The 12,180-nt window shown below is 41.8% G+C and overlaps 1 protein-coding gene across 9 annotated transcripts in view; it reads left to right on the top strand.

Moving 5' to 3' along the window:
* The first annotated feature begins 7,779 nt into the window (after nt 1-7,779).
* Nucleotides 7,780-12,180, top strand: part of KIF3A (kinesin family member 3A) — a 50,150-nt gene continuing 45,749 nt past the window's right edge. For all 9 annotated transcript variants that reach the window (XM_073994215.1, XM_065546723.2, XM_045394219.2 and 6 more), the window contains exons 1-2: nt 7,780-7,912; nt 10,832-11,105. In XM_073994215.1, coding sequence (XP_073850316.1) covers nt 7,907-7,912; nt 10,832-11,105 — 280 coding nt within the window. In that variant the 5' untranslated portion in view covers nt 7,780-7,906. The remainder of the gene's footprint in view (nt 7,913-10,831; nt 11,106-12,180) is intronic.

Genomic DNA, 12,180 nt, shown 5'->3' with positions numbered 1-12,180 from the left:
GCAAGCAAAGCCAGGAGCAGGAGCAGGGTAGGGTGAGGTGGGAATAAGATAAGGTGGGATAAGGATAAGAATCACATTGGACTTGTCTTCGGAAATCATACAAGCAAGAAGAGTGGAGTGAAGTATTTAAAGTTTTGAGAGAAAACCCCACCAGCCTAGAATTCTGTATTCAACAAAATTATCCTTCAGAAGTGAAAGAGAAATAGTTTCACAAACAAAACTGAAGGAATTTCTCACCAGTAGACCTGCTTTGCAAGAAATGTTAAAAGAAATTTTTCAGAGAGAAGGAAAATGATGTAGGTCATAAATTTCGAGCTACATGAAGAACGAATGTTAAGGAATAATTGAAAGTAAAATAAAACTTTTGTTTTTCTTATTCCTAATTGGTCTAATAATCATTTATTCAAAATCAATAATGTATTTGATGATTATAGGTTATGGATAAGTTAAATGAATGACAACAATGATACCAGGCATGGGAGGGAAGAATTAAGAATACTTTGTTGTAAGGTACCTGTGCTGCCTGGAAAACAGTATAATGTTACTTGAAAGTGGACTTGAATTAGTTATAAATGTATATTGCAAACTGTAGGACAACCAGCAAAAAAAGTTTTAAAAAAAGTATGATTCGTATGCACTAAGAAAGGAGAGAAAACGGAATCATATAAAATGCTAGTAACACCAATGGTAGCTTGAATCCACAGGAAACAAGGAAGAACAAGAAATAGTCAATAAGAAGATTAATATTACAAACTCTATAAATACAAACTTGGCTCTATTTTCTTCTCTCGGCTACTTTAGAAGATTTAAAATACTTAAAATTTTATAACAAAGTTATAACAAAGTATTGTTTGGTTTATAACATATGTAAGTATAATCTGTATAATAATAGCACAAAAAGAGGAGGAGGGAACAGAAGTAAATGGGAGTTACCTTTTTTTTTCTTTTCTTTTTTTTTCTTTTTTTTTTTGAGATGGAGTTTCACTCTTGTTGCCCAGGCTGGAGTGCAATGGCACGATCTCGGCTCACCGCAACCTCCGCCTCCCAGGTTCAAGCGATTCTCCTGCCTCAGTCTCCCTAGTAGCTGGGATTACAGGCATGTGCCACCACGCCCAGCTAATTTTGTATTTTTTAATAGAGACGGGGTTTCTCCACGTTGGTCAGGCTGGTCTCGAACTCCCGACCTCAGGTGATCTGCCCGCCTTGGCCTCCTAAAGTGCTAGGATTACAGGTGTGAGCCACTGGGCCTGGCCAGGAGTTACATTTATATATGTCACTGGAATTCAATTATTATAAATCAGAAGTATTATAGATTCTGATAAGATCTATATCGGAAGCCTTAGAGGTTTTTGTTTTTTTTGTTTTTTTTTTTTTGAGACGGAGTCTCGCTCTGTCACCCAGGCTGGAGTGCAGTCATTGCAACCTCTGCCTCCCGGGTTCAAGCAATTCTCCTGCCTCAGCCTCCCAAGTAGCTGGGACTACAGGTGCCTGTCACCATGCCCAGCTAATATTTGTATTTTTGATAGGGACAGGGTTTCACCATATTGGCCAAGCTCGTCTCAGACTCCTGACTTTGTGATACGCCTGCCTTGGCCTCCCAAAGTGTTGGGATTACAGGTGTGATCCACCGTGACCAGCCTTTTTTGTTTGTTTGTTTATTTGAGACAAAGTCTTGCTCTGTTGCCCAGGCTGGAGTTCTATGGTGCGATCTTGGATCACTGCAACCTCTGCCTCCTGGGTTCAAGCGATTCTCCTGCTGCAGCCTCCTGAGTAGCTGGGATTACAGGTGTACGCCACTGTGTCCAGCTAATTTTTCTATTATTCATAGAAACGGGGTTTTCCCATGTTGGTCAGGCTGGTCTCGAACTCCTGACCTCAAGTGATTCGCCTGCATCAGCCTCCCAAAGTGCTGGGATTACAGGCATGAGCCACTGGGCCCACCAAGGAAATAACTTTAAAAAATAGTAAACCAGGCCGGGCGCGGTGGCTGAAGCCTGTAATCCCAGCACTTTGGGAGGCCGAGACGGGCGGATCATGAGGTCAGGAGATCGAGACGATCCTGGCTAACACGGTGAAACCCCGTCTCTACTAAAAAATACAAAAAACTAGCCGGGCGAGGTGGCGGGCGCCTGTAGTCCCAGCTACTCGGGAGGCTGAGGCAGGAGAATGGCGTAAACCCGGAAGGCGGAGCTTGCAGTGAGTTGAGATCACGCCACTGCACTCCAGCCTGGGCGACGGAGCGAGACTCTGTCTCAGAAAAAAAAAAAAAAAAGTAAACCAATAATTAAAGAAATTCAAATGTTAAACTATAAAAGATTCACGTAACGAAAAACCAGTGAAGGAGGAACAGAAGAACAGAAAGACAATACGACATATCAAAAAACAAAAAGCAGGCTGGGCATGGTGGCTCACGCCTGCAATCCTAGCACTTTGGGAGGCTGAGGAGGGAGAACTGCTTGAGCCCAGGTGTTTGATACCAGCCTGGGCAGCATAGAGAGATCCTGTCTCTATCAAAAAAAAAAAAAAAAAAAAAAAGCCGGGCATGATGGTGCATGCCTGTGGGCCCAGCCACTCAGGAGGCTGAGGCAGGAGGATGGCTTGAGCCCATGAAGTTGAGGCTGCAGTGAGCCACGTTTGTATCATTGCATTCCAGCCTGGGTGACAGAGTGAGACCCCATCTCAAAAAAGGAAGGAAGAAAGGAGGGAAGGAGGGAGGGAGGGAGGGAGGCAGGGAGGGAAGGAAGGAAGGAGGGGAGGAAAGAAGGGAGGGAGGGAGGGAGCGAAAGGGGCAGGGAGGAAGGAAGGGAAAACAAAAAGAAAAATGGGATACTTACATCTAATATTATCAATAATAACGTTAAATGTGAATGGGCTAAACAATTGTATTAAGTCTGCTAGGGCTGCGTAATGGACTGAATGTTTATGTCCCTCCCAAATTCGTATTTTTTTTTCTTGTTTGTTTTTTGTTTTTGAGATGGAGTCTCGTTCTGTCGTCCAAGCTGGAGTACAGTGATGCCATCTCGGCTCACTGAAAGCTCTGCTTCTTGGCTTCAAGAGAGTCTCCTGCCTCAGCCTCTCGAGTAGTTGGGTCTACAGGCACGTGCCGCCACAACTGGCTAATTTTTGTATTTTTAGTAGAGACAGGGTTTAGCCATGTTGGCCAGGCTGGTCTTGAACTCCTAACCTCAAGTGTTCCTCCTGTCTTAGCCTCCCAAAGTGCTGGGATTACAGTACTGAACTATCACACCCTGTTGCAAATTCATATTTTGAAACCCTAACCTGCAATGTGATGGTATTTGGAGATGAGACCTTTGGGAGGAAGTTGGGGCTCTCAGACGTCATGAAGGTGGGACCTTTGTGATGAAATTAGTGCCCTTCTAAGAAGAACTTGCTCCCTATCCTCAGCTTATTCTGTGAGGCAAGTATCACCCTGATGCTCTAACCGAGAGAGAGAGAGAGAGAGAGAGAGAAACAGAAAAGAAAACAAGGTTGGTTTTAACATCTAAAAATCAATATGTATCTGATAAAGGACATAAACACATTTTATCAGAAAAAGCATTTGACAAAATCACACACTTTTTCATAATAAAAAACACTCCACAAACTAGAAAATTTTCCAGTGTAAAGCGCATTTATGAAAAACCTGCAGATAACATCAGACTTAATAGTAAATGATCAAATGCTTTCCACCTGAAATCATCAATAAGACAAGAATGTCTGTGTTCACCAGTTCTGTTCAACAATGTACAGGAGAGTCTAGCCAGGGCAATTAGGCGAGAAAAAGAAAGAAAAAGCATCCAGGTTGGAAAGAAATCATATCGTCTTTATTTGCAGATGATATGATTTTGTATATAGAAAATCTTTAGGAATCCACTAAAAAAAAAGTTTAGGAAAGTTGCAGAGTACAAGATCACTGTACTATAAAAGTCAATTTTATTTCTGTACACTATAATGAATAATCTGAAAATGAAATTTAAAAAACAGTTTCATTTACAACAGCATAAAAATAATAAAATATTTGTTACAAAAATTAGCCGGATATGGTGGCACGTGCCTGTAATCCCAGCTACTCGGGAGGATGAGGCAGGAGAATCCCTTGAACTCGGCGGGGAGGTGGAGGTTACAGTGAGCCGAGACTGTGCCATTGCACTCCAGCCTGGGCCACAGATTGAGACTCCATCTCAAAAAACAAACAAAAAATAAAATATTTGGGAAAAATATTAATATAATAAAAAAATGTAAAATGTATACATTGAAACTACAAAACATCACTAAAAGAAATTAAAGAAAACCTAAATAAATGGAAAGACATTCTGTGTTCATGGGTAGGAAGACTTAAATTGTTAAAATGGCAATACTCTCCAATTTAATCTATATATTTTGCATAATCCCTGTTAAAATTCCAGCTGTCTTTTTGCAGATATTGACAAAGTGTTCCTGAAATTCTTAAAGAAATTCAAGGGATTCAAAATGGCCAAAACAATCTTGAAAAAGAAGAAAGTTGGAGGCCCCACCCTATCTAATTTCAAAACTTACTACTAACATAAAGTAGTCAAGACAGTGTGGTATTGGTATTAGGATGGACTATACATCAGTGGACTAGAATCGAGGGTCTATCTTGTTAAAATGATCAGTTTAACAAAGGTGCCAGTTCAATGGGGTAAAGAATAGTTTTTTCAGACAAGATCAGGCTCATTCAGGGTGGTATGGCTATAGACAAGAATAGTCTTTTCAGCAAATGGTTCTGGGACAGCTGGATATTCACATACAGAAGAATGAATTTGAATCCCTCCATCACACTGTATACAAAAAGTAACTCAAAATAGGGCCAGGCACGGTGGCTCATGCCTGTAATCCCAGCACTTTGGGAGGCTGAGGTGGGTGGATCACCTGTGGTCGGGAGTTTGAGACCAGACTGACCAACATGGAGAAACCATCTCTACAAAAATACAAAATTAGCCTGCTGTGGTGGCTCATGCCTGTAATCCCAGCTACTCAGGAGGCTGAGGCAGGAGAATCGCTTGACCCCAGGAGGCAGAGGTTGCCGTGAGCTGAGATCGCGCCACTGCTCTCCAGCTTGGGTGACAGAACGAGACTCTGTCTCATAAACAAAAAACAAACAAACAACAACAACAAAAAACCCACAAAATAGATTATATACCTGAATGTGACAGCTAAAACTATAAAACTCTAGGTAAATCTTCATGATCTTGGGTTAGGAAATGGTTTCTTACATATGTACCAAAAGCATAGTGACAAAAGAAAAAATACGTAAATTGGACTTGATCAAAATTTAAAACTCTTGTGCTTCAAAGGACGATACCAATAAAGTAAAAAGAAAACCCACAGAATGAGGGAAAATATTTGCATGTCATATACTTGAAAAGGGCTTTGCATTCAGAATATATAGAGAACTCTTACAACTTAATAATGAAAAGACAAATAAAATGGTCAAAGGATTTGAATGAACATTTCTCCAAAGAAGTTATACAAATTGCAAAAGCACATGAAAAAAATGCTCAACATCATTATGATCAGGGAAATGAAAATAAATAAAAACTCCAGCAAGATACTACTTTACACAAAAGTGAGTGTTGGCAAGGATGTGGAGAAATTGTAAACCTTACATGTTACTGGTGGGAATTTAAAATGGTGCACTACTGTGGAAAACAACTTGGCAGTTCCTCGAAATGTTAAACATTAGCATTACCAAACGATCCAGCAATCCTACTTCTAGATGTGTAACCAAGAGGAAGGAAAACATAGGTTCATACAAAAACTTGTAGCAGCATTATTCATGATAGGCAAAAGGTAGAAACAAACCAAATATCCTTCAATGACAAATAGGTAAAAAACATGTGATAGCCATACAATGGAATATTATTCGGCCATAAAAAGTAACAAATTGCTGATATATGCTACTATAGGGATAAAGTTTGAAAACATTGTAAGTGAAAGAAGTTACTCACAAAAGGTTGCATATTGTGTAATTTCATTTATATGAAATGTCCAGAATAGGCAAATCCATAGAGATAGAAAGTAGATTGGTGGTTGTCTAGGTCTGGGATGTTGGCAGTGGGGTGGGAGGAGGGTTGCAGAGAGCAAGGGGGAGTGGCTTATGAGTGTAGAGTGTCTTTTTGAAATGATAAAAATGTTCTAGGTTATGGATGCACAACTCCATATATAGTAGGAACTATTGACTTGTACAATTTAAATTGGTGAATTGTATGTTATGGTGTGTAAATTATATCTCAGTAAAGCTTGTATGTGTGTACATATATAAAATATTGAATGGTGATAGGTACTATGGAGAAATATAAAGTAGGCAGGGAAAAAAAGAAGAGTTGGGGCTGAAGGTTGGAGTTTTAAATAAGGAAATCATATTTGGATTCATTGGGATTATGTGAACAAAGACTTTCTGGAGGAGGTGAGTGGGTCAGGTGGTTATTTAGGGAAAGAACTTTCTAGGCTGCCTGGGTTTGGACCTGGGCTCTGTCATTGTTTGAATGTATGACCTTGGAAAAGTTATTTAATGGTCCTGTGCCGCCATTACTTTATCTGTAAAATAATAATAAATAGTATCTATTTCAAAAGGTTATTGTGTGGATTAAATGAATTTAAAAAAGAAAGCATGTAGAACAGTACACTGGCACTATGTAAAATGCCTTATCATTATTTTCCTCAGTTCCTACTGCAAGCTCACAGCCCTTGCATGCTAAGATGGAAGCACGACGGGAATGTTGGATGATACAAGGAGGCCAGGTGGGGCTGGTGCAGAAGAAGCAAGAGGGAGGATTGTAGGGCTTGTGGCTTTAGCTTTGTAAGATGGGAAATCAATGGAGGGTTTTGAGCAGAGAAAAGAGAAGATCTGATTCATGTTTTAGCACCAGCACTCTGGCTCTTGTCCAGCACACTGAAAGGGGACAAGGACACAATCAAGGAAACCAGTTCTAAGCGACTGTAGTAATGCATGTGAGAGACGATGGTGGTGGGAGAAGTGGCCAAATGGTTCCACTACGAAGACAGATACAACAGGCTGTATTTAAAGATACACTATTCATACACATGAAAGAGCTTGCAGTTTTGACCTGAGCAGTTGTCGGAATTAAGCTCCCACATATTGAGACGAAGGAAGTCTGGGAAGAATGAGAGGGAGCCCTTTTTAATTTTTTAATGGGGGTGGAGTGGGGTAGTGGGGCGACTGATGGGGGATCAAGATTTCAATTCTGGACATGAATAACTTGAAATACCCATTACACATTCAAGTGGACTGGAAAGAGGATGGACGGATCATTGGTTCTTTGACCAACACGTATAAAAATCCCACTCTGTGCCAGGCTCTGTGTAGGCTCTGGAGATACGTGTGAAAATACTAAACCACCTCCTTAAGAGCTCACTTTCTAATGGTAAGACCGGTCATGAGGAAGTTAGCAATCAAGCGAGGTCAGGTAGGTGAGGTCTTTAACTCTTCGGATGAGAGAAAATGTGCAATTGCTATTACTGATTTTAACATTCCGGGTATTGCAAGGACCAGCAGACGGGCCTAAGAGCTGCTACTCCTCCCAACCCGGGGCTGCCAGGTTATCTCCGCCTCAGTGCGGGCCACATTTCTAGCGCAGCAGAATGGCAGCATTGCGCACGCGCGGCCTCTGTCTGGAGTCCTAGGAGATGGACTCGGAAAGCCTCCGCGCAGGCGTAATTCAAGGGCCATGAGAGTCTGAGACTGGGCTTGGGGCGGGGCGAGCTCGGAATGCGGCTGCGCACTGGGCGCTCTCGCCCGGGAAGCCGCAGTCTCGAGAGCTCTAACGAGGTGCTTCGATAGTCTCTGGCCAGCCTTTCTGCGCACCCGGTGTCGTTTCGCTGGACCCCGGGCGGGGACGTCCGCCGGGCACGGGAGGGAGCCAAGATGCCGGTGAGGAGAGTCGCTTCGCCTCTGGGGTTTCTTCTCATCCTCGCGGCCTGGCCCGGGGGCGCGGCCGTTGCCATGGAGGCGCGGAGCAGGCTGACTGCCTGGGTGGGGCGGGGCAGGCTCGGTCGTGCGGCGGAGGTGGTTGGAGAGCCTGGCTAGTCAGCCCCGGGGCCGCGGACGTCCGGCCGGCCTCGAGAGGGGCCTGGGGGCAGGCCCTGCCGCCCTCGTCGCTGCTGCGTCCCGTGGGGCCTGCGCCGCTTATCAAAAAGGCGCTGGGCTGGAGGTTGCTCTCTGGCTCGCAGCCCTGCCTGCTGAGCGGGGCGTCTGGGGGTGGCCACGGAGGGTCTCTTTGGATGCTCCACACCTCGTTAGGCCTTTGCGCCTCGGAGCAAGCTCAGGGAGGCAGCGGAGCGAAGGCTGCCTGCCCCTATTCCGAGCCCCAGACTCCGACTCTCCTAGCCTGGAGCTGTCATTTCTCTTGTGGCGCTTTAGCTTATGATGCAGAATGAAACCTGTAGGTGTCTTTGTGTGTGTGGCGGTGTTATGTTTATCTTCCAGGATTTCACAGATTGTTATCGTGAACTTAATAATGGGGCCTTGTAAGACCCCTTGTTAGGGGTCATGGAGGAAAATTGAGCCATGGCCGCTTATTTAGTGGTTGTGAAGCCTGGCATAATTATTTAATCTGTCTGGGTCCTTAGTGCCCAAGTAAACTTTACCTCATGGGGTTGTTATCCGCGTGAAATAATGCACAGGAGACTAGAAGGACAGTGCTTGACATTTAAGATTAAACGCTCTATATTTGTACCTGTTCACTGCTTTCAAGTTTTTAATTCAATAAATATTGGGCGCCAACCACGTGCTAGGCCTTGAAGATACAACATTGAGCAAAACCAGTCAGGTTCTTGAACCTGGAAAGAGAGAGGCTTGCCTTCTTGGGCAGAGGTGAAAATCATACGTATTTGCAGAAATAAGACACAAAACCTTAATGAATGAAGTGAGTGGGTGTCCTACAATAGAGAGAAGTAGATTCTGGTGAATTGGAAAGTATTGCCATGTAAGATTGATGGTCTGCAGATGATAACAGGTCATTTTTTTTTCCTCCCAAGAAGAGACTTTAGAAATCATTTTTGTGAAATTTCTTAATTTTAGCAACTAATTCAGAAGCTCTTTAAATACTATGAACCAAACAAAAGAAATTTGTGGGCTGAATTCAGCCTCTTGACTACCTGTTTGCAACCTCCAGTGTAGACAGAAAGACGTTAATCAAATAAGGAACAAGCAAAAGTAAAATTCGTGTCCAGGAAGGGGAGAGCAGGTGCTTTCTGAGCCTATAAGAGTATTTGACCTAGTCAGGAAGTCTTCCCAGGTGAAGTGGCTGTTGAGTTCTGAAGGATAAGTAGATGTTAGCTAAATGAAGAGGCCACTGAAGATGGTTCTAGGTAGAAGAAACAGCACCTGGAAAGGCCAGTGGTGAGGAGCCTGGTGACAAGAAAAGGCCAAGAAGCTCAGTGTGGCTGTGGCATGGATGAGTCAGGCAGAATATCTTGTGAAATAAGCCCAGAGAAGCAGACATGGGTGGAAGCCAGACCTTACAGTCCACCTTAAGGATTCTGGTTTTTGTCCTGAGATCTATGGGAAACCACTGAAGAATTTTTAAGTAGGAGAGTGACATGATTAGATTTGTGTTGACACTGACTGCTATTTGGAGAATAGGCAGTAGGGCAATCTAATTAGATTCAGGAATATAGTTAGGAGGCAGTAATCCAGGGCCAAGATGATGGTAATTTAGACTAGTGTGATGAAGGCAGAGATAGATAGAAGTGTATTGTACTGATATAATCTGTTACTTGTCAGTGACAATGTCAAAGTCAATGACAATGGCTTATATTTGTTTCTCTTTAATGCTTAGAAGAGAATCTGAAACAGTAGGAATTTAACAAGTATCTGTTCAACTAAACTGTCCTTTTCACTTCAATAATAGGATTGTGTTTCATTATATTTTCTTAATCATAAAATTTCAGAAATAGCTGGGTGCGGTGGGTCACGCCTGTAATCTCAGCATTTTGGGAGGCCGAGATGGGTGGATCACTTGAGGTCAGGAGTTTGAGACCAGCCTGGCCAACAAAATGAAACCTCATCTCTACTAACTAAAAATACAAAAATTAGCTGGGCATGGTGATGGACGCCTGTAATCCCAGCTACTGGGAAGGCTGAGGCAGCAGAATCGCTTGAGCCTGGGAGGCAGAGGTTGCAGTGAGCCGAGATCATGCCACTGCACTCCAGCCTGGGTGACAGAGTGAGACTCTGTCTCAAAAATAAGAAAAAAACATTCAGAAATGGAAACTTTACATGCACAAATGCTCATAAGGTTAGGTAATATAAGGCATTTTTCTTTGCCATTAGACTTTCATTTCTGTCTTTATCTTATTGTTGTCTTCTGTAGAGAAGGCATATATGGATATATTACATAATAAAAACCATTTTACAGATGCATGATAGGGGATAAAACTAAAGTCTCAGGGGGAAACAGAGGTCCTACTATATTCTTGAGTTAAAGTTGTTAACCATAGTCACATGTGTTTTTCTATAGGCAGGAAACGCTGGGTCAGAGACTTTTGTGCAGAAAGACAATCTAGAATATATTGGTTCAGTTTCTGCTTGTACAGCCTTTGCCACAAATGTAAACTAGATTTTCTCTCCCTTTTATGTTTTAAAAGAAACTATTTTCCTTTTTATATCTTTTAATAAACTTTTCACTTATATGTAAGATCTTTAATTGCATTTAACAAATACTTACGAAGTGTTTAATGTGTGCGAGGCACTGAGGTGGCAAAGTAGCCTTTTAAAATTTATACATTTAATCTGTTGAGGGTAAAAATAAATGTTCTTTTCGTTATTTGTAAATATTATCTCCAACAGATCAATAAATCAGAGAAGCCAGAAAGCTGCGATAATGTGAAGGTTGTTGTTAGGTGCCGGCCCCTCAATGAGAGAGAGAAATCAATGTGCTACAAACAGGCTGTCAGTGTGGATGAGATGAGGGGAACTATCACTGTACATAAGACTGATTCTTCCAATGAACCTCCGAAGACATTTACTTTTGATACTGTTTTTGGACCAGAGAGTAAACAACTTGATGTTTATAACTTAACTGCAAGACCTATTATTGATTCTGTACTTGAAGGCTACAATGGTAAGTGAATATTTACTTTTTAAAAAAACACCCTTATTGAGACATAATTAACGTGCCGTAAATTCACCTATTGCAACTGTACAGTTTGATGAGTGTAGTAAATGTATACAGTTATGAAACCATCATCACAATCCAGCTTTAGAACACCATTGTCATCCCCAAAAGTTCCTTTATGTCCGTTTGCAGACCCACCCCCAAGCAACCATTGATCTGCTTTCTGTCACTGTAATTTTGCCTTTTCTTGAAATGTCATATAATATGTCACCTTGTTTATCTGTTTTCTTTCACATCAAATAATGTTTTTGAAGTTTATCCTACTAGGATTTTCATAGGGATTGTGTTGAATTGTCATTCTGACAATATTGAGTCTTCCAGTCCATGAACATGATACTTCTCTCCATTTAAAACGTTGAAACATTAATTAATTATGGACAGGGTCTTGCTCTGTTGCCCAGGCTGGAGTGCAGTGGTGCGGTCATAGCTTACTGCAGCCTTGAACTCCTGGGCTGAAGCTATCTTCTCTCTTCTGCCTCCTAAGTAACGAGAACTACAGCTGTGCACCACCACACCTGGCTAATTTTTTTGTTTTTGCAAAAACTAAGTCCTGCTGTGTTGCTCACTCAGGTCTCGAACTCCTAGGCTCAAGGAATCTCCTGCTGAGGACTTCCAAAGCACTGTGATTTCCCATGTCAGCTACCATGTCCAGCTTCTCTCCATTTATTTATGTCTTAATTTCTCTAATCTGTATTTTGTAGCTTTTAGTGTACAAGTCTTGTACTTGTTTTGATTAATTTATTCCTAAGTATTTTTTTGATGTTATTGTGAATAGGATTGCTTTCATAATTTCAGTTTTGGATTGTACGTTACTAATATATAGAGATGAACTTGATTTCTTTAGGTAGCTTTTGTGATAAAATTCAAATATCAAATTTATGATTTTACGGTTCATAGTTTTTAGTTCATTTACAATGTTGTGCAGCTGTCACCACTGTCTGTTTCCAGAACATTTCTATCACTCCAAAAAGAAACCCTGTATCCATTAGCAGTCACTCCCAATCCATTACCACCTCCCTTC

Source organism: Macaca fascicularis, chromosome 6, assembly GCF_037993035.2.
Source record: "Macaca fascicularis isolate 582-1 chromosome 6, T2T-MFA8v1.1".
Lineage (NCBI taxonomy): Eukaryota > Metazoa > Chordata > Mammalia > Primates > Cercopithecidae > Macaca > Macaca fascicularis.
The sequence above is the reverse complement of the archived record's forward strand: the minus strand, read 5'-3'. Positions and strand labels throughout refer to the sequence as shown.